General features: G+C 37.7%; 1 protein-coding gene across 1 annotated transcript in view; it reads left to right on the top strand.

The window, feature by feature from the left end:
• Positions 1-24,014, top strand: part of LOC136040940 (E3 ubiquitin-protein ligase MYCBP2-like) — a gene marked incomplete in the record, with an annotated part of 337,503 nt that overhangs the window by 60,737 nt on the left and 252,752 nt on the right. The window contains 2 exon segments of the mRNA XM_065725378.1: positions 1,454-1,601; positions 10,696-11,101. Coding sequence (XP_065581450.1) covers positions 1,454-1,601; positions 10,696-11,101 — 554 coding nt within the window.

Raw genomic sequence — 24,014 nt, 5'->3', positions numbered from 1 at the left:
AAATCGCAATAAGACATTAAAATTAATGAAATTTGGTCTACTTAAATATGTTCAAGGAATAATAATAAAGATATGGGGAAAATGAAAATTTCGGGTTCAGTTTGCTTTTACGTACTGCCAATTGTGTTCTCTATTTTATTTTAATAAAAATAAAATTTCAAAAACTATAACTGTTAGTTTATTATTTATTATTTATGTTTATTATTTATTTGAAATATTGCGCCCCTAAAATTTCTTCGCCCGGATCAGAGGCCCCCTTTGCCCTCCTCTCCCCTAAAACTTCTTCATTACATATTGCTCTGGGCCTAGGCTACGAATTGTGAGGTTACGAGTTCAAGTCTCGCACTTGAACCATTCTTGCAAATATTGTAAAAAAAAAGTAGGACATGGGCAGGCTAATTTCTTCATAAATAAAGTACTTTCGCCATCATCAATCAAAACAACGACTGTGAAACATGATCGTTGTTTCGGGACACGAAAGTTAGCTCGAGAGTCAGAGAGAGCTGGAAAAAAGGGTAAAGAAGAAAATCGTAGCTTGCAGAAAAAGCCGGAAGTCACCGAACTTTTTTCCAGCAAACAAAGGATAGAGGCTCATGAAAAGTCATTACAAAAAAAAAAATTAAAATTAAGCCGCTGGGTCCAAGAATTAAGCTACTGACAAGATGTTTAAAGAAGCCATAAATCGGTCTGAAATGGGCATTGAGAATAAAGACCTGATTGGAATTCAGTTCGCCCGAACCATGTTGTGTGTGTCAATTATACTGCAAACCGAACAGAAAAAGGAATCAGCAGCTATTGAAAGTACTCAGGTATTAATATACAGAAATAAAGGCAGTTGCCGATAGCTGCACTTTTGAACGTCTAAAGAAAGCAAAGCCAAAGCAGAAAAACAGAAAGAAAAAAACAACGAGTTATTTCGAAATGTTGCGGTCTTAAGATGATTATCTGGTCATTAATCAAAGTAGTTACTTGTGTATTTTTTGAATTTTTTATACCTTCATAGTTGAAAATAAAAAAAAATAGAAACCTGAAAAGAACCACATGAAAAGCCAAGGGGTCGGATCATCTTGATATTACTCATGTCTTTCCAGAAGATGATAACGCTACATTGCCGATCGTCCTGATTTTAGATTTATGAAAAATCGGTTTGAATATCGACTATGATGTTGACTATATGTCATTCATACGGTAAACAACATCTGGACCAAGTCCTTATTGATCCTTTTTTTAACTATATTTTTCATCCAAAGCTTAGCGATTCAGGTTTCTTTGACTTTACCGTGCTAAAAAAAACATTCAGTTTATGCTATCAACCAAACTTTTGATCTTCCTGTTTAACTTCTATAATTTTGTCTTTATCGCAGTATTCTTTTTTGGTTAGCTAGCTGTAAAGATGCTTAAATGACCCTGAATATTTTACCACTAATTTGTGCCTTTTTCCTCCATGGAATAGTGTTTTTACCTGCGGACCACAAATTTATAATTGGAATTCAAAAAGCTGATGGAAAAGGACACTTGATTAAACCAGATGAAGTGACACCTCAAGTTCTTCTATCTGATTGTTCAATAGCATATAATTCTCAGTATGACATTTTGTTCAGGTAAGGTGTTCACTCCTTTTTTTTTGTTTTCATTGCATATTCTCTTTATAGTTACGATTTTTAAATATCCACGTTTGGCTTGAGCGGCTCTTTAAGTGTCCGCCACTGGAAAACTAAAAAAAACTTACTTTTGTACTCTTAATCTATACTTCTAAACACCTTAGGTTTTAGAAATAAAATCATGAGCAAATTACGAAGATTTTCTGTGCACAATTTTCCCATCATGCTCCTAAGTGTCGAAATTCATTCAAAAGAGGGTTTCGACATGTAAGTCAGTACATGTTCGTTCTGTCATCTAAATGCTGTGATCATTAGGATATTCAGGCGCTGAAAGGTTTTAGATTTCTATGAAATTGCAGTATTCCTGTGAAATATTTCCAGAAGCTACTTCTTATGCAAAGTAAGATACTGCCGTATATAAATTAAGCAATATTTCTGGTCTTCCAAGGATAGACTTGTATATAAGTACTTTTGCTTGTTTTTTTTATGGTAATTAACCAAAGTATACATGGATAGTAGTAGCGAAAAGTCCTATACTCTCCATTGATGCTTTTTGAAGCACATCTAAAACGACACAAGTTAAACCACTCTTCATGACCCCGCCTTCGCGCACGCGCAATGACAAATATTTAGTGCGTCACGACGAGAAACCATTGCTCTGACGGTCTGGGAACTTCCAAAACAGTGCTCTATGAATGTTTCATATATATATATATATATATATATATATATATATATATATATATATATATATATATATATATATATATATATATATATATACAAAAACGTTGGAGCTGTTAATGCTATGTTATTAGGGGAAAGGGAATCGCTCAGTAGTAAACAGCTGTATTTCAGCTGGTTTGGGTGGTTGATCATAAGGAGACAGCTAGTTCTTTGTTGATTGTTCCAGAAAAGTTCTCTTCTGAGTAATATTAGAGCTTGTTTCTTATAGAAAGCTTTACTCGAAAGAAAAATCCTTTACATATAGAAAGAATTTTACTCGAAGAGCTTGTATTTAGATTAAGTCAAAAACTATCATAATTTGAAGTATCACTTTAAAGCAATTTATTTGATTACCAATTTTTTAGCAACGATAACGAAGCTTTATAAGCAAAAGAGATTTGATGCATAAACAAATATCATTCTTAATCGGGCTGTTTGGTCGTTTTTTAAAACAATTCATCGATTGGACAAATACGGTCATTAAAGAAGGTATAGTAACATCAAATAGGATTTCCTTCTCATCCTGGAAAGGTTGTGCTTTTACATTTTGTAACTCTCGGAAAATATGCGTCAGGAATGCTCTGGTGTACGATGAGATGTCAAAAGGGCACGAGTATTCAAATCTATTGTCGACTCGATTTAAATAAAGTAAATAGTCACTATAGTAGAGGTATGTGACAGTATGACAGAGAATGACGGTAACAGAGAGATGTGTGACAGAGAATGTAGCTGTACAGAAAATTAGGGATCATTAATTCATTATTGAATAAATTCACTGTCAAATAATTTGTGAGACTATACTGCCTTTTATTTGAATTACCCGTTTTCACACTTATTTGTGGAAACGGGTAATATTTTCAATAAAGACAATGAAAAGAATTTGAAACTATAATTCGCTCATTTCCATTTCACAATAGGATTTTTTAAGGCAAATCAAAATATAAGGAGAAGATAAAACTACACTTTAAGAAGAACAGAACAGAACTTAAAAAAAAGAAAAATGACGAAATACATCATATCTAAACAATCTTCTTTAGTAAAGATGTTCCGAAAGAATATTTTTAAGAAACCCATATGTGTTGCAGAATCGACCAAAAAATAACACCGCAAAATGAAGTGTCAAACATGCAAGCAATAAGAGGCAATACAAGCAAAAAACTATTTATCAATTATGAAACGTTTCTACTACTACTACTACTAATAACTCACTGCAGCACCAAGCCGCCTGAGGCCAACACAGCTACGCACGCTCCTCCTCCAACCTAATCTATTTAAAGCCTCCCTCTTTACACCCTCCCAGGAAGTTCCCATTTCCTTTAAATCCTTATTTATGACATCCTCCCAACCCAGACAAGGACGACCTGCTTTCCGTGTAGCCCCAGACGGTTGGCCAAAAAGGACAATCTTCGGTAATCTGTCATCCTTCATCCGTAGAACGTGGCCTAGCCATCTCAACCTTTCTTTCATTATAGCCCCAGAAAGCGGGATTGAACCACACTTTTCGTACAACCTACTGTTTGAAATACGGTCAGTCAGCCGGGTACCCAGAACAATCCGTAGGCAATTTCTCTGGAAAACATCTAGTAAATTTTCATCTGCTTTTCGGAGTGCCCATGCTTCAGAGCCATATTTGACCACTGTCATCACTGTAGCTTCCAATATTCTAATCTTGGTTTGTAGGCTTATCTTTCTATTCTTCCAAACTTTTTTTAACTGTGAAAAAACACCCTGAGCTTTAGCTATTCTACTTTTAACATCTTCACTGCTCCCACCATCTTTACTAATAATACTACCAAGGTAACTGAAGCTCCCAACCTGATCAATCTTTTCGTTACCTAAGGTCACCTGTTCATCTTCACTTATTCCTAACCTTAGTGACTTAGTCTTCTTAACATTAATTTTCAAGCCTATTTTAGCACCCTGAACTCGTAAAACCTCTAAAAATTCATTCATTTTGCTCACACTTTCATCTAATATGCTTAAATCATCAGCATAATCTAAGTCCAGGAGCGTTCTTCCTCCCCATTTGATTCCATGGTCTCCAATTGCCTTTCCTGTGCTCCTTAAGACGAAGTCCATCAAAATGATCCATATAAAGGGGGATAGAACACAACCCTGCTTAACTCCTGATTTAATACAAAACCAGTTGCTAACCTCATTTCCTACCTTAACCGCAGCAGTATTATTCTCGTACATAGCGCAAATCACTTTAATGTATTTTTCTGGTATACCATATAACGATAAGACCTTTGTTAACGCTGTTCTATCAACAGAATCGAAAGCTTGCTCATAATCGATAAAACTAAGGACCAAAGGTGTTTGACAACGAAGGGACTTCTCAATTATTAACCTAAGAGTGAAAACATGGTCGACACATCCTCTACCTTTTCTAAAACCGCATTGTTCTTCCCTTAAAACTTTGTCTACAGCATGTCTCAGTCTAAAAAGCATCACATTACTCAGTAATTTGCTACCTACAGAGACCAGACTAATGCCTCGATAATTCCGACATTCACTCTTGTCACCTTTCTTATACAGTGGTTTAATTAAGGTTTTCCTAAAATCATTGGGTACTTCCCCTTTTTCAAAAATCATGTTCATAATCTTCAGTAGCTTATTCCTAACCTCAGAGCCACCATATTTAAGGAACTCATTAATCATACTATCAGCACCTGGGGCCTTATTATTTTTTAATCCTTCTAGTACTGTCGCTAATTCTTCCTCACTAAACAAATCTTCCTTCACATCCAAGGTATCACAAACTTTTTCATTTTCATCTATATCTTTTCCTGCAATTGTATCTCGGTTTAGCACATTCTCAAAATGTTCCACCCATCTTTCTTTAACTTTTTCCTTATCACTAATTGTGACTCCATTTCTATCTTTAACTGGGACTAGTCCGGATCGGCTACTCCCTTTCAATTTATTAACATGCCAGTATAATATTTTACTATTATGCCGTCTAGCCGCATCTTCCAGATCCTCAGCAATTTTATCCATCGCCTCCATTTCACATCTCCTTAGTTCATATTTTAATGCTTTCTCCACTTTCTTTACATTCCTTTTGTTTTCATACGACCTATCGCTCAGATAATTCTTATACAAACCCCTTCTACTCTCTATTAAACCTAAAGCTTTTTCACTAATATTCCTAGTTGCTGTCTTAGCACTCTTCCCTAGGACACCATCAGCAACTTCACAAATTGTTTTTCTGAAATTATTCCATCCATCTTCCACATTGTCAAATTTTAAACCCTCAAGTTTAGTACTCAACTGTTCCTGGAATTTTTTTCTCAAATTTTCATCCTGAAGTCTACCAACATCATAACTTTCCGGGAGGGAGTTACTCTTCCGAAATTTCAGCTTTAAATTAACCTTAGACACTACTAGATGGTGATCTTTACTTTTAACATCAATAACGGCACTCCTATACACCCTAGTATCTTGTATTGATCCTGCTAGTCTTCTGTTTACAATAACATAATCAATAAGGTTTGCTGTCTTACCATCACGTGAATACCATGTCAACTTATGGGCCATTTTGTGACCAAACACCGTATTGGTTATAACTAGGTTGTTATACCTACAAAATTGCAAAAGCCTATAGCCATTACTGTTTTCTTTTCCTACACCAAAATTACCTAGGCTAGGATACCATCTATCCCTATTTCTACCAACCTGGGCATTAAAATCTCCTAGCAAAAACACCATATTTCTACCTGGTACCCTGTCTATTTGCTCCTGTAACTGTAAGTAAAATTCATCTGAGTCACTAGTATCTCCATCAGTTGGTTCAATGGGGGCATATACTACTATAACTGATACCCTAAACTTTTTAGTCATAAAATGAGCAATTAGTATTCTATTATTAATACCTTCCCAGCCTAAACAAGACTTAGCAGCTTCCTTATTCATCATGAGCCCTACTCCCTGTCTATGTACCCCATCCTTCCTTCCTGAGTAAACAAATTCTATGTCACCTAATTTCATGCTTCCTACCCCTGGGATATGAGTTTCTGAAACTCCTAATAAATCCAGTTCAAACCGTCTGAATTCGTCAGTCAAAATGTCGATGCGATAGTCATTTTTTAACGTCGTAACATTCCAAGTTCCAATTTTCATGTTCTTTAAATCTTTGAAATTATTTTGGCCTCAAGAAAAGCAGTGATCCCGGATACCAGTGCAGGATGGGGACCAACATATCTTCTCAAGTCTACACCGAAGCGCTTAAGCCGGCTTAGAACCGGACAGCAAGAAGTCCCTGGGACCTCCAGTAAGTTGGAGGCTTTGTGCAATCCTGGGCCCATCTTGGTCACAACATGGTTTTCAGCACTTGGCGATGCTCTTCTATCAACAAGAGTCGAAATCCTGCACAGACAGTCCCAAGCCTATTACCTCCGACTCATTATATATTCATGCCTACAAATATTATGCTACTACGGGGAGGCAGCCCATAGTAGATAAATTAGCTAGGAAGAGGTTTTTCAGCCCGAAAACGCCCATCAAAACAAACCAAGCCCAGAAAATTATCCAATAATCAGAATCCCGTACGAGTGCTGTGTTGTTTACTAGGCTATAATTTCCTCGAGGGGCGCCACTCCTCAAGTGGGAAAAATTGACCGCAAGTTTCCCAGTCTTGCAGGTACCCCGAAAGGGTCGAGGCAGCCCTTTACAGAGGCCGTTGTCCATAAATCTGGATCTTACGCCCTGCCGCAGTTGTCCTCCTATAGAGGATCCTCCCACGATGGTGTTCTGCTTCACCATGCAATTTAACCCATTACTGGGAGAAGGTTTGTAACTCATCTGACGCGTGAACACGGCAGTTGGCCCTGCTGAGTGTACATTTGAGGGGCCTTCTTCCTCCTCCACCTGAAATTATGACCCCCAGGGGAGGGTTTCCCAGTTTCTATTATGGGCCCCACGGGGACAAGGTCCTACTTGGCCTAAGCCTCCTATGGAGCTACTCTACCTATCTATAGGGCTTACATATATACATATATATATATATATATACATATACATACACATACACATACATACACACATACATACACATATACATACACATATACATACATACACATGTATATATACACACATACATACATACACATATACATACATACATATATATACATACATATATATATACATATATATACATATACATATATATATATATATATATATATATACACACATATACACATATACACATATAAACAATAGTTAAGGACATAATTCTAAAATATTAGATTCTCAATAAAAGCAAAATCATATTAGTATTTTTCTAAAGTTACAAAAAAAAAAAAAAAATTTTTTTTTTTATAATAACAAAAAAATAGAATAACAAAAAATAATAGAATAACAAAAAAAATAGAAAGAGAGAGGGAGAGAGAGGGGAGAGGGAGAGAGAGAGAGAGAGAGAAAGAGCTTGCGTTACTATTCAGTAAGACTGGTAAAAATATAAATAAAATAAAAGTACATACTAAACATTATAAAAATTCATCACACCCAACGGTCCACAGAAAATTCCTTTCTGCAGATAGAAACTTATTAAAAAATACGGCTAAATTTTGGATTTGAAAGTTTAAATATATTTTGACGAATTTAGATAGACTTTTGGATACTAAAATAATTTCCAAGCAAAGAGACCGGTACTCTGCATAGATTCGTTTGAACTCCACACAGTTGGAAATATACTACCGATTTTAAGAACTTCAAACCGATAACAGTTCGAGAGACCTTCAAAACACCTTAGTTTACCTGTTTTTACAGGTAAACTAAGCACAATCAAATTGTCTTCTGAAATTTTATTATTTTATACAAGACATGTGGCTAGAGAAATAAAGAACAATACAATGAACTCATTAACAAAAAAGGCTAAAGAAACTTGGAAAACTAATTTTAAAACTGAATACATTAATTTTAAATATATTCTATTATTTGTCACTTTAAAGAAATACGTTGCTTGCATGTTTGACATTTGATTTTTGCGGGTTTTTTTGGGGGCAATTCTGCAACATATATGGGTTTCTTAAAAAAATAAACAAACCAACACAAACTTTTATAATATGGTCAAATGAACAAGGTTAAAATTAAAATTTTAAATTCTCTTTTGAGAGGACAACGTGTTTCTTTTAGAGTGACAAAAGATAGAATATATTTAAAATTAATGTACTCGGTTTTAAAATTAGTTTTTCAAGTTTCTGTAGCCAGTTTTTTTTAATGATTTCATTGTATTGTTCTTTATTACTTGAGCCACATGTCTTGTATAAAATAATAAAACTTCAGAAGACAATTTGATTGTGGTGAAACGTTGCATAAATGATATTCTTTCATTTTTCACTCTAAAAGAAGCAAGTTGCCCTCTCAAATGAGAATTTACAATTTTAGTCTTAACCTCGTTCATTTAACCATATTATAAAAGTTTGTTTTGGTTTGTTTTTTTCGTTTTGCTGTTATGAATAGGAGTACCTGGGGGTCGAGAGAACTTCTTTTGCAGAATAACTTCAATTTAATTTTATGCTCATAGAATATAGGCTGAAAAGTAATTATAGATTTGTTGGCATTTAATTATGCCGTTGGGTTGGGAGTTGGGAAAGGTTAACAAGCGAATGGACAGTGCTAAAAATCGATACTTAAAGATATAAGATAATAAGATATAAAGTTAATCATTCATTATTCGTTGTTAGTAGATAATTATTGTTAGTTTATTGATCGTTAGTCACCGTTTTAAATTTGAATCATTGTAGGACTTAATTTTTGCTCTTCTTAAATATTCATGTGACTCTTTACTGATCTTTGAAAAACTTATTGTAAAAAAGTGGGGTATTGGGGATTTTGTGCAAGTGTAATTGTGGCGTTCAAGGAGAAAGACAACTTTTTTGCATTATCAATTCGTGAATTGTTGCATTTTGTTCAGTATAGTTGATATGTCCCAAAACTATGCTTTTAAAGATAACATGCCCCCCCCCCCTAGCCCCTGGAGATATGTCTATAAAGTTTGTCCGTTGTTTACGTATTAGTATTTCTTATTGGGAAATATACACCCATTTTTCGAGGCATATTCTGTTTGGGGTGGGTTTACATGGGGATAATTTTCCGTGAGAAGGGAAATTTCGGGGGTGAATTTTCCTGGGGAAATTTTGCACTAGGGGGACTTGACAGAATTTCTTGTCGAAATTCATTTTATGTGTCTTTCTTTCTCTTTTCCTACTCAATTTTCCATGTGGAGATGACAACTCCAGGGTATTTTGTCTGGAGGAAATTTTCAGCATGTTTGGATTTCCTGAATATAATTTCCATGGAACAATGGAATTTCGGAGCGATTGGAAAAACTATTAGGACTTAATCTTTTCAAATTAAAAGTATGCTAAGAAGAATTTTTCAGGCTGAATTTTCTGCAAGAAATTTTACAAGGGGGAGGTGGATTTTCAGTGAGGATGGAATTGTTCGGAAGGAATTTTATAGGGGTTGCTATATTTTACGTGGGAGGAACTCCCCACAGAGGCGGGACCCGTGAGGGGAGGGAATATTTTATGGAGTGTGAAAAACGATCAGAAATTAAATTAAAAAAATGTTTTTTTTTCAACTGAAAGTAATGAGCAACAGCAAAACGAACAGAAATTATTCGAACACAAATTTACGCTAAAGTTTGACTGTTTGGACCAACTTTCTAAGAACGACTCCTGAAACACAAGGGCTGTTCAATTAGAAAAGGAAGCTTTATAAAATGCTAAAGACTTAAGCAAGCGTGAAGAGTAAGTTATTGAGGAGGGGGCAACCTCTTCGTAAACGGAATAATTTCTGTTTGTTTTAAGTTTTAATGTTGCTTCTTACTTTCAGATGAATAACTTAGTTTTTTAATTTAATATCCTTTTAAGATCGCTTGTAAAATTCATCTAACCTTCTCTCTGACCCTGCAAGGTTCAGTTGACCTTCAAATCGGCCAAGTTATTAAACAGTCACAAAATATAATGCAAAATTTATTCAGGTTGGAACGCAGCCTCAATTTCTTGTTGATTTTTGTGTCTAAGTCCAAAATGTTTAAAGTTCTACTAAATAATTGTTGCATATCTAAATCTCGTTGAAAATCTGTACCTGGGACCTTTATCGAAGCTGTTCACTACCAGAAAAGCCAACTATACAACGAAATGTTTCTTAACCAGTATCTTATGAAATCAGTTTTATGAATTATTTAGTGAACCTGATAGATATAGTACTCACTGTGAAAACCTGATGTATCACATACCTCTGCTAAACATTTTTTACGTTTGAATATTTAACTTCGCATATTTTATGCTGTTTCTTCATTATTTGTAAATATGTACTTTGTCCAAGTTTTTAATTATTTGTATTTTACTAGCCTGGATAAAGAGTTCTTCCTTTCTGCCTACTTGCCATGTTTCAACGGATTATCTGCTGATCTTAAGCGTATATCTCAAAGCTACCGCATGCGGCACCTTATAGCTCCTAAAAAGCCTGTGATATGCCATAAAAGCATTGCAATCACGTTGTTAAGCTACTTAGACATATTGAGCTACACCAGCAGAATGAGTGCATCAGAGCAACAGAAGAAAAAATCAAATAAAGTTGATGGCTCCTTTGTAAAAGAAGAACTGTCGACAGTTAGTAGATTTGAAGGCTTCGGTGGTGGTTGGGGATACTCTGCCCATTCTATTGAGGCTCTACGATTTATGGTCGATAATGATATTCTTGTTGGAGGATTTGGACTCTTTGGAGGTAGAGGAGAATATGTTGCAAGAATTAAGGTGAACCACTAATATATTTCGTTAAATAAAGAAACGTAAATGTTAAATGGAATTTTAAATTCTAATTTATGGAAGAAATTTGTTATTAAACGATTGCTTTGACATATCCCCCCCCTGATTATCCCAATTAATCTATTGTTTAGTATGTTCACTAGTCAAATCGTAAGTAATAGCTTTGAACGTTTATGAATGATATACAGATTGAACAATCATTAATAACGTTTTTTATTGTTCGTCTCTTTTTGTCTCCCTACTATTATAAATTATGGTTTTTCTAAAGTTCGGAACAAATGCCATTAAATCCATTTTAAGAGTTCCCAGTTGACGAATTTGTGGATTTAAATTTGCTTTTTTTCTATTCTGTTTAAAGTAAAGCAAGAAATTCCCAAGATATTTGCTTAGAAAATTGACAATTATTGTGTAGTTTATTCATGCGTTCACTGGTACCGAGCCAAACACCCTAAAACAATTTATTCATAAAACATGAAAAACTGCGCATTTAAGTATATGTAAGTCCAGGGGTCAGCCAGTAAGTTTCTCATTTACACAAAACTAACTCATTGTTTCATGGTGACACTTTATCGACATCTGGAGTCTAGTTAATATAAAATCCTCGCATCTAATGACCTAATGTAATAAATTGACTTGAATATACAATTCAAGCATAAAACTTACATTAATAAATGTAAACGAGAGTTGGGCTACTTAACATACTCGGAAGGTTTCAACTTAATACCTTTAGCCGTTCCCAAAGTATTGCAGGTATGCCCTTTTAAAAACCTGGTTTCACATAAGGTTTTTTCATTTAGTTCAACATCCCACCAACATTTTCTAAAAGTTTCCATTTAGTACCCTTAGCTGTTACTGAGATATTGCAGATACACCATTTTGACGAATTAGGCGCAAATATTGACTTTTCTTATATATCGTTCAACATCGCCCTCACCGTTCCCTAAACGTTTGCAACGTTCCTATTGCAGATGCACCATTGACACATTAGGGCACATAGTTTCTTCTGATTTAGTGCAGCATCCCTTTCAGTATTTCCAGAAAGTTTTAATTAAAAACCCTAAGCTGTTCCTGAGATATTGTAAATACGCCCTGTTGGCAAACTGGCAGGAAATAGCGTCTTTTATTTATTTTACAAATCCCCTCTTCATTCCCTGAAAGTTTCAATCAAATATCATTAGACATTCCTGAGATATTATAGACACGCCCTTTTTACAATCTAGATTCACAACAGTTTAGTTATACATTCTTCTCGACATTCCCTGTAAGTTCCAAATCAGTACACATAACCCGGCACCAACTGCTCTTGAGATATTGGACTGGATGCACATAGTGTCTTGTGATTTAAATATAAATAAATATATTCGCAAATTTGATGGCAGGCCGTTAAGCCTCTACAAAACAAAAATCTTAATTTGCATTTCTTCTAAATTTGCATAAGGAGAAAATGTCACTTGAATAATATTCATCAACTTCCTTCTTGAATGTCCGTAGGTTTGTGGAGCAGATTACTCTTTCTGGTAAGTTGTTCCAATGCTGAACAACTCGGTTGCCGAAAGTCCATCGGCCCATGTCCTTGTAAAAACGTTCCATACTCACTTTGTACTGATGTCCTCGGAGATGATTTTTATTGAACTGCACGATTCTCTGGGCTGGTACGTTATCATAGGCTCCATTGCAGAGCTTGTACATTTCAATAAGATCACCACGATGGTATCTATAGGCGAGGGTTGGGATTTCAAGCTTTCTAAGCCGCTCTTCGTAGGGAAGAAAGCGTAACCTGGGAGAGAATTTAGTTATCCTCCTCTGAACATTTTCGAGAGCATCTATGTCCTTGTTGTAGTATGGTCTTGTAGAACAATGTCCTTACTCAAGAATCGGGCGGACAAGGGACTTATAGAGCGTAGCAAGCATTTTGTCGTCCTCGCACGAGAAGTTTCTTCTGATCATACCAGCAACTTTGGAAGCCTTCTTGACGACAGCTTCATAGTGGCTACTGAAGTTCAGTTCAGAATCCACTATGATGCCTAGGTCTCTTTCTTCTCTACTAAGAGTGAGTGCAGCGGAACCAAGAAAGTATGAGGACGAAAAGTTTTGTGGACCCAGGGTGAGGATATGACTTTTCTGGGTATTGATTTCCATGATCCACTTCTTCATCCAGTCATCGATTCGTTGGAGATCCGCCTGCAGGTGGTGAATGTCTTCACATGACGAGATGACGCGATAGAGCTTTGTGTCGTCCGCGTAGAGAAGGATGTCAGATTTGATGCCCTCAACTAGGTCGTTGATGTAGAGATTAAACAGAAGGGAGCCGAGAATTGACCCCTAGGGTACTCCGCTAAGAACTTCTTCTTCGGTATTGCTGAGACAACCTTCTACGCACACAACTTGCTTTCTGCCAGTTAAGAAGTCCGTAATCCATTGAAGAAGACTGAATGAGGACCCGGATGAGGAGAGACCGTATTTCCTGAGCTTCTTGACGAGACGCTTATGGGGAACTTTGTCAAAGGCTTTCTTGAGATCCAAGTATATGAGATCAATCTGGAACCCCTTGTCGATGTTTTTCTTCCAATCATCTGTGGCACAAAGCAGTTGGATCTCTGCAGATCGTTCCTTAAGAAAACCAAACTGCTTTTCGGTAAGTATTTTTTCTCGTTTTAAGTGTTCTAGGGTGTGGTCTGCAATGAGAGACTCAAGTATTTTACACGTAATACAAGGGAGGCTTATCGGTCTGTAGTTTGATGGGTCTTCTCGTTTCCCACCTTTGTATATTGGGACGACAATAGCTTTTTTCCAAATAGCGGAAGCTCACCGAGCTCAAGAGGCTTTCTTTAAATGTAGACTAGTGGCTTTGTTATTACCGTTGCAAGTTCTTTGAGCAGTTTTGGATGTAGATTGTCTGGGCCTGTGGACTTGCTTGGGTTAAGTTGAGTATTTTAAGCTGTGTATTTTTAGAACATCGCTATGTTTGATCTCTATCGGTCTTATCAATTCGCTTATACCCTGAATTGGTTCCTCGCGGCTAAAGTGGTCTTCGTTCTCAGGTTCCTGAGTAAAAACAGAAGAGAACTGGCTGTTGAGAAAATTTGCCTTGTCCGTGGGGTCGTGTACCAGCTTTTGTTTCACGGGATCGTAAAGAGATGAGACTCCACCTTTGTTTTTCCTTTTGCTGTTCACGTATTTCCAGAAACTTTTTGGGTTTTCTTTCAAGGAGAAAGCTAATTTACGTTCTCTAAGCTTTCCTTCTCTTCTTGTTGCTTTTCGAACCCTGTTGCGGAGCCTCTTGAATGTTTTCTCTCGGTCGTTACTTTGTCGATTACTTTTGTAGTCTCTCCATGCTTTTTGTTTTGCTTTAATCAGTTCAATATTGGCTTTAGGTAATGCAACACGGGTGTATTTATTGTGCATAGGAATAAATTGTTCTTCCATTGAGGCTACAATCTTAATGAACCTTGTGTAAATGGTGTCTAACGACTCCAACCCACTGAATTCTTCAATCCAGTTGACATCCGAAAGCTCTCTTCTCATAGCAACGTAATCTCCCTTGTAGTAGTTACGTTTCGGTGCCACACGTGTCCTCAAAACCTCCGTTTCCAAGCTAAACACAATTACCGAGTGATCCGATTTACCGATTGGTGACAACTGCTTAATATCTGATACCAGGTCTCCATCGCTTACCAGTAACAAATCGAGGATACTTGGTGTGTCAGATCCCCGCATCCTTGTTGGCTCAGATATTAGCTGCTCTAGAAAGTGTTCGTTAATAACGTCCAGGAATTTACTCGTCAAGCTTGCGGTAGATTCCGTGCTGTATCGCCTATTCCAGTCTATCTTATGGAGATTGAAATCTCCTATAATAGCAAGCTTTTGGTTGGTGTTCTTAGCGAATGCTGCTATTTGCGAGAACAGAGCTTCGTCGGATGTGTTAGTGTTGTTGGGGCTACGATAACAGATCCCAAGAACAGTGTCGCTGGTCGTTTTAGACTTAATGCAGATCCACAGACTTTCTTTGGGCTCAATCGTGTCGGTTGACCTCGATATTGGATGCACGTTGATGCCTTTTCGACAATAGCAGACTATCCCTCTACCTGTATTCTCTTCCAGATTTTGTTCATACAGATAATAATCTTTCGATACTGAGCTCTGTGACGGTAGGTAAGTATCTGTAGTTTTTTGGTTTAACTTCTACTATTGCCACAATATCCGGATTTTCCAGTTTGATAACCTGCTTTGCTTCCTCCATTTTGTTTAAGAGAGAGTCAGCGTTGAAATAGAGGCATTTTATTTTTTTTCGGGTTCATTTGTATGGCTTGGGCCTTTTCCTCGTCAATTTTGGGGCTGTCGTTGGCTGGGACCATTTGATGGTCTCGCTTGTTGTCTCATTCTCTGGTTCCCGTTGGACCTGGAATTGGTGCTTCCAGTAACATTAGAGTGTTGCTGTGCTTGCTGACCTTGGCTCGACTTTGCTCGACGCTGTTGTGCCAGTTGTGCCCTTTGCATTAGTGTTCGATCAGGGATTATGTAGACCTGGTTTTTTTACAAGTTTGTTGGTCGATTTTCTTAGATTTGGGGCTGCGCTGAGAATCTTCTGTCGCTTCTTGATTGTGTCGATTGAGTCCTTCAGTTTGACTACTAAGACGCGTGGCTTACTGCCATTTATTTGACTTCCCACGTGTACGACCTCACGAATGTCGTCGTGCTGCAGGTGAGCTCCCAAATCATTTTCTGTAGTTAGGTTAATCACCAAGTCTTTGTCAGAGGTGTCTCTTGACTCTGGGAGACCAAAGATCGCAACATTTGTCCGTTTTCCTTCTCTAAGTTGTTTTTCCTTATCAGCCTTCAGTATCACATCAACAGTAGTATCATAGCTTTGGATGGTGCTTTCCGTTGGAACAGGAGCTGGGAGCGAAGGACTGGGTGCATTTACCTGGAGCGCTTCCCTCAGTTTTAGCTGCAGGAACGATACGTTTCTTTTGTTGCAGCTCTCGCATTCGTATTTGAAAAGACGTGAATCAGGATCTAGGCTTTTAATTGTTAGGAATAGATCGGCGTTTAATTGTCTACATCCTGCGTGCTTGTATTCACCACAGAAAAAGCATTTGATGGCCGTGGAATTTTCTGTCGGTAGATGACAGTAGCTGCATAGTTCATTTGCAGCGCCGAGCTCGACCGCTTCAGGTAAGGTGGCTTTTCCCTGTCGCAAGCTCTGATCCGAGATGTTGTTGTTGCCTCTGAATGTTGTTGGCATATCGTTGTTTGTGCTGATCGGAGTTGAGTTGTTTTTCGGCGGTAGATTTGGACTAGGGGCTACTTCTGGGTTCGATCGGGTTTTGACTCCCGATGGAGGTGAGCTTGTATTCGCAGGCTTGCAGCTAGGGCAAACAAAGATGCTTGCTAGTTCACGTGAGTATTTTGTCTTTCCGCACGTCAGATGGCACCACTTATGGCATTTCGTGCATTTTGCACCGCCGCTGCTTTTGGTTACATTTTGACTGCAAACAGAACATGGTGGTTGGTTCATTTGTTTAGTTGCAAATCAAGTAGTAGCGCCGAGTGTTTTGAGCTCGAAATGTCGTCTGGCTATTGAACCCTTACCCCGCAATTAAGGAAGGTGGGCCAAAAAGATGTCCGAATCACTTCGCCGCGATGCTCTGGCAACAATGAATAGAAAAGTAAGGGAAGTGTTGAGGGTTGATCACCTTGTCCCCGCAATGTAAGGGGCACACCCGGCGGGTACCACGGCTCTTGCTACCAACTCACTCACCCCCCTTCTGCTTACCTTTCTCTCGCCACCTCTATCGCAGCGTGATTGCCTTTAAATTTTGGAATTTCCAATTATATTCACTACTTGATGGCTAAATGAAATGTCTTTCTTGCTAAAAACTAGTCAGATTTAGGCGTTTAGATCGTAACAGCCTCAGAATTGATTGTATTTGTTGGAAAATAAGTACTTAGCAACTATCGACCAGTGTTATATGAAGAGCAATGAAAATGGTGCCATATGATATTGGCGATGTAGATGGCGACCTAATTAATATGTGAAAAAAGATGGCGCTGATATGAATACCTAGAGAAAAGACCTATACTAGGAATTGAAAAGGGTTTCTCAAATTCACCTTAGCTAAAAATCTATCTCTAGAGTATATAAATCAATATGAAAATAACCTAAAAATAATGCAGAAGCTTTATACCATTAACAGCAAAGAGTCGAATTTAGCCACAATAAACCAAGATGTAGCATAGATGGCGGAATGCATAGTGCCGGGTTATGTGTACTGATTTGGAACTTACAGGGAATGTCGAGAAGAATGTATAACTAAATTGTTGATTTAGTTCAATGTACTCCTCAATATTTTTTTAAAGTTTCAACTTAATAATTTGTCGTTCCCGAGATACTGCAGATACGCCTCTTTGACAACCTGGATGCCCAGAGTGTCACTTTCACTTATTTCGACAGCCCCCTGACATTCCCTGAAAGTTGTAGCTTAATATCCATAGCCGTTCCTGATATATTGCACAAGCCTTTGTTTTGCCATTATAAAGTCTGAGTATAATTAACCACCATTTTGTATTATTTACGGCCCTCACCCGAGTGCCTGTGGGAGTAATGTCATCCTCGGAGGCATATTGAGTAAATAGTTAACTCAAAATATTTATTGAATGTCTTTAGAGATTGCAGAGGGACCTTGTTACACAAACATGCAAGTGAGGGGTTTTGTTGCTCTTGCTACCCTTATTGCCCGTATGAAGTAGTTCTGGAAACAAAATTATAATACCATGAAGACTTATCTGTCTTTGTTACAGGCAACACCAGAGCTTTACTACTACTACTAACAACTAACCGCAGCACCAAGCCGCCTGAGGCCAACACAGCTATGCACGCTCCTCCTCCATCCCAATATATTCAAAGCCTCCCTCTTGACACCCTTCCATGAAGTTTCCACTTCCATTAAATCTTTCCTTGCGACATCCTCCCACCCCGACCGAGCATGACCTGCTTTCCGTTTAGCCCTAGACGGTTGGTCGAACAGGACAATCATTGGCAATATGTCATCCTTTATCCGTAGAACGTGCCATCTCAACATTTCTCTCATTATAGCTTTAAAAAGCAGGATTGGGCCACACTTTTCGCACAGTCTTTTGTTTGAAATACGGATAGTCAGTCGGGTACCCAAAACAATCCGTAGACAATTCCTTTGGAAAACATCTAGCAAATCCTCCTCCGTTTTTGGGAGCACCCTTGCTTCAGAACCATATTTGACATCTGTCATAACACAGTACCTTCCAATATTCCAATCTTGGTTCGCAGACTTATCTTCCTATTCTTCCAAACTTTTTTCCAACTGTGAGGAAAAAACCTTGGGCCTTGGCTATTCTACTTTTAACATCTTCACTGCACACACCGTTTTTGCTAATAATACTGCCAAGGTAAGTGAAGCTGTCCGATTGATCGACCTTTTTGTTACCCAACGTCCCCTTTTCATCTTCACTCATTCCTAGCCTTAGTGACTTTGTCTTCTTAACACTAATTTTCAAACCTATTCTAGTGCCCTGAACTCCCTAAACCTGTAAAAGTTCGTTCATTTTGCTATCGCTTTCATTTAGGATGCTTAAATCATATCCAGGAAATTTTTATTCCCCCTTTCAATTCTGTGTTCTCCCATTCCTTTCTTCTGCTAACCGCAACCAGGTGCGCACCCACAGGGGGGGGGGGGGAGGCTAAAGAGGCTGCAACTCTTCCCCCCCCCCCACCCACAAAAAGAAAATTAATGTCTAAGCACCGCTAAAATACTGTTTTTCCTTAGGAATTTTTAAAGTTTTCCGTTGGTTGATGTTTATTATTCCAATTCAAGGGCTTTTACTATGCTCTTCTTATGCTAAATAACTTATGTAACCCTATGCTGTTGCAAAATCTTCCCCATTTTCATGGTATTTAGAGTACCCCTCTTTGACGAGTTTTTTTTGTATCTGGTGCCTTTTCTTTACTTTTAGTTCTTAAGAATACAGATAACACAGAGACTACTTTTGAATAAAACTTTGTAGATATTTTGTTGACAGATTTAGTTTAATGTGGCACATCTGGGTATAAGGAAAATAGACAATACTTACTGCTTTGTCAGAAGCTTCTTTGTGAGAAATGTTCGCAATTCTTTTAAAATAAGTTTTTCCTTCAAGTAATTACATTGTGTTGCTGTATTAAGGCAGTCGTTCCCAAAAAGAATGCGGTTAAAAATGCCCTTAATGAAGTGATTGTCTACACTGTACAAATTTATAGGACATAAGGAAATTTCAGTTTCTCTGAAGGTTCTCAATATGTAAGGTGATGGATTTTGCTTTAAATTTTTTCGTTGAGAGATTACATTGTGTATGACAGTTATAGAATAATTTTATTCTAGAGAACGCCCTGGATCAAACCTTTTTTTTTAACTGCTCTGGTCAGATAATAAAAATCAAATTACTAATTTCATAAAAACTCCTCTCGTACTTGCGAGATATAATGGAAAAAAAGTTGAGGCATATACATTGTTTTGGGGTTGCGTTGACCAGTTTCTTATAGTGGCCCGTGGAGTATTGGGCATTTCAGGTATTAGCCGCTGGTGCTGAGAAATTTATTGAACCTGCAGCTGGGGCCCTATGTGGGCTTGGAATCGGGTTTAATGTAAGATTGGAAGATGAGATAGGAAACATACGTGGTCAATGAAAGTTGCCAGTACTCTCCCTAAGTCAAGGGTGGTGGATGATAAAGGGACACTATTATTCGTGAATGTCTTGTGACTGGTACTGGTGGTGAAGCCGTACTTAATATTATGTGGCTTTGAATAATGGGCTGGTACGGGAGAGTTAAATTACTTGCCAATTACGGGAGTCTTTCGAACCATAGCTTGCCACTGAGGAACACCTTTATGGGTAAAACTGTATAGTCAAGGTAAACCCAGAAGGGACTCATGGATACAATACCACTTCGGTAGACCAAATCATTCATCGGTTTCTGGTGTTTTTGGTTCAGTGTTTTTGGGTATGTTTAACTTTTTCTGGGGATTTAGAGGCTTGGGGGTGTGCAGATGATTAAATGTGACTTTTTTGTCGACTTTCTGTTGATTGTGAGATTAATAGCATAATCATCAAAGCATCTAAGAAAGGAATTTTACCGTCTTAGAGTATGAACAGTGAAGACTCCTATAATAAGAATGAAGATGTTGGGGAAAACCCTTCAACTCATGCTTATCGTAATTTTTTATGGCACTTGGTATTAACCAAGTGACATATAGCAATCGCCAATTCTGTCGGTCTGTCTGTCGGTCTGTCTGTCTGTTGGTCCCGGTTTTGCTACTTTAGGCACTTCCAGGTAAGCTAGGACGATGAAATTTGGCAGGCGTATCAGGGACGGGACCAGCTTAAATTAGAAATAGTTTTCCCAATTTGACCATCTGGGGGGGGGCGGTTAATTCGGAAAAAATAGAAAAAATGAAGTATTTTTAACTTATGAATGGGTGATGGGATCTTAATGAAATTTGATTTTTGGAATGATATTGTGTCTCAGAGCTCTTATTTTAAATTCCGACCGGATCTGATGACATTGGGGGAGTTGGAGGGGGGAAACCTAAAATCTTGGAAAACACTTAGAGTGGAGGGATCGGGATGAAACTTGATGGGAAAAACAAGCACAAGTCCCAGATACAGGATTGACATAATTGGAACGGATCCGCTTTCTTTGGGGTAGTTGGGGGGGGGGGGGGGGTTAATTGTGAAAAATTAGAAAAAATGAGGTATTTTTAACTTACGAACGGGTGATCGGATCTCAATGAAATCTGATGTTTGAAGTATATCGTGTCTTAGAACTCTTATTTTAAATCCCGACCGGATATGGTGACATTGGGGGGGGGGGGTTGGGAGGGGGAAACCTAAAACTTGGAAAACACTTAGAGTGGAGGGATCGGGATGAAACTTGGTGGGAAAAATAAACACAAGTGCTAGATACATGATTGACATAAACAGAACAGTTTTGGGACAGTCGGGGGGGGGGGTTATTTCTGAAAAATTAGAAAAAATGAGGTATTTTTAACTTACGAACAGGTGATCGGATCTCAATGAAATTTGATATTTAGAAGGATGTCGTGGCTCAGAGCTCTTATTTTAAACCCTACCAGATCTGGTGACATTGGGGGGGGGGAGTTGGGAGGGTGAAACCTAAAACTTGAAAAACACTTAGAATGGAGGGATTGGGATGAAACTTGGTGGAAAAAATAATCACGAGTCCTAGATACATGATTGACATAACCGGAACGGATCCGCTTTCTTTGGGGTAGTTGGGGGAGGGGTTAATTCTGAAAAATTAAAAAAAATTAGGTATTTTTAACTTACGAACGGGTTATCGGATCTCAATGAAATTTGATATTTAGAAGGATATCGTGTCTCAAAGCTCTTATTTTAAATCCTGACTGGATCTTGTGACGTTGGGGGGGGGGGAGTTTGGGGTGGGGGAACCTAAAATCATGGAAAACGCTTAGATTGGAGGGATCGGGATGAAACTTGGTGGGGAAAATAAGCAGAAGTCTTACATACGTGATTTACATAATTGGAACGGATCCGATCTATTGGGGGGGGGGGGGGTAATTCTGAAAAATAAGAAAAAATTATGTATTTTTAACTTACGAAGGAGTGATCGGATCTTCATGAAACTTCATATTTAGAAGGACCTCATAACTCAGATCTCTTATTTTAAATCTCAACCGGATCAAGCGTAATTGGCAGGGGGCAGTTGGGGGGAGGCGGAAATCTTAGAAAATACTTAAAGCGGTGAGATCAGGATGAAACTGGATGGGAAGAATAAAAACCTGTCTAAGATACGTGACTGACATAACCGGACCGGATCTGCTCTCTTTGGTGGAATTGGAGGGGGGTAATTTTGAAAATTGAGGTATTTGTAACTTACGAAAGGGTGACCAGATTTTAATGAAATTTGGTATTTAGAAGGATCTTGTGCTTCAAGTTCTTATTTAAATTCTGACCAGATCCTGTGACGTTGGGGGGAGTTGGAGGGGGAAACCGGAATTCTTGGAAAACGTGAAAATTCGGGTATTTTTATCTTACGAATAGATGATCGGATCTTAATGAAATTCGACTTTTAGAAAGAATTCATGTCTCAGAGCTCTTATTTCAAATCCCGACCAGATTGTTTTACATTGGGGGAGAGTTGGAGGGGGAAATCTTGGAAAAACACTTAGAGTGTAGGAATCGGGATGAAGCTTGGTGGATAGAATAAACAAATGTCCTTGATACGTGATTGACAGAATCGTACTGGATTCGCTCTCTTTGGGGGAGTTGGGTGGAGGGGTTCAGTGATTTGGCGAGTTTGGTGCTTCTGGACGTGCTAGGACGATGAAAATTGATAGGCGTGTCAGGGAGCTGCACAATTTGACTTGATAAAGTCGTTTTCCCAGATTCGACCATCTGGGGGGCTAAAGGGAGAGGAAAAATTAGAAAAAATTAGGTATTTATAACTTACGAGTGGGTGATCGGATCTTAATGAATTTTGGTATTTAGAAGGACATCGTGACTCAGAGCTCTTATTTTAAATCCTGACCGGCATTAAGCCTCTTATTTTCCTTTTTAAATCAATCTATTGATTCATAGAATTTTGTTAGAGCCCATACCATATGATCTCTTGGCTCTAAGTGCCATATGAGCTCTTAGCTCTTGTTTTTTATTGAGAGTTTTGTTTTTATATCTCGTCCATGAAACATTCCCTGAACTACATCTATGACAAAGAAAATTTGAATATGTGCTTAATTCCAATATTTAAAATAGGGTCAGAAATTATTTTACAATTACAGCTACGGTAAACTATATCAGGCACCCTGTACAGTTGGGTCTTGATTTCTACGAAGCTTCTACGACAGCTCCATCTATACGAAGTGCCTTGATGAAAAAAAAATATACAAATTGTGAATAATACAGTGGTATCGCGCTGCCTATGATTAATTAATAGTTTAAAAGTTAAAAGAAGTTTTTGTTTTGCCTCTGAGATATGAAAAGAAACTCAACACACAGAAAAAGAGCTCCAAATTATGTGTTTCCACTTCTAGAGAAAGGAGGTATGGTCCATCTGAGAACGTAGAAAATTCTAGTTATTTGTGAATTAGAACAAGATATAAGAAATTGGGTGAACAGGTCGACTGAGCTTAGCATATTTCGTTTCGAAAAGTGGTTCATAAATATCATTTAGACAAAAAGTATACCCTCAGTATCTCGATTGGAAAGGAACTTAGGTGGAACCGGAGTAGTGGGTTGTTGATAGGAGCATTTTCTTCTGTGGGGGTGGGGGCAACTAGTGTTTTAGTTTTGTGTTTGATGACTTAAGTCATTTCATATGAAGTTTAGGCTTTCTTCAAGTTAATTGCATTGTAATATGTTCTTTGTTTTTTCCGAAGTAATTTTTACTAAATGAAAAAAGCGGTTGGAAATCTGTGAGATTCATCATTTACCTCCGTTTATTTTATATAACAAAACATATGAGACTTGATTTTTTGAGACTTGAGAGTTGAAAATTTTGACACTTGAGTAGCTTTTTAGCTTATATAATAATTCAACATGTTGCCTTCTAATTCAGAAACTAAGGTTTTCAGTAGAAGATCAGTTCATCTATATTTTATCAAAGTAATAAACTAATGGTTTCGATTTGATTACAGTTTAATAAATTTATTCAATAAAGTGTTTTAGCGTTTGTACAACTTGTCTTGTGGGTTTCTTCATTTTTGTGTAGATTCAGATTCAAGCTAATTTTATTTTTGTTGAAGAGTTAGGAATCAGGGAGGTCAAATTATTTTCTTGCAATCTAATTGTCAATTCCGTACCTCTTGCCTCCCAACATCCTTGCCCCTATAATAAACTATTGTAAAACAGT

The sequence above is a fragment of the Artemia franciscana genome, chromosome 2 (assembly GCF_032884065.1).
Source record: "Artemia franciscana chromosome 2, ASM3288406v1, whole genome shotgun sequence".
In the NCBI taxonomy this organism is placed as follows: domain Eukaryota; kingdom Metazoa; phylum Arthropoda; class Branchiopoda; order Anostraca; family Artemiidae; genus Artemia; species Artemia franciscana.
Note: the sequence above shows the minus strand (reverse complement) of the source record. Positions and strands in the feature narration are given on the sequence as shown.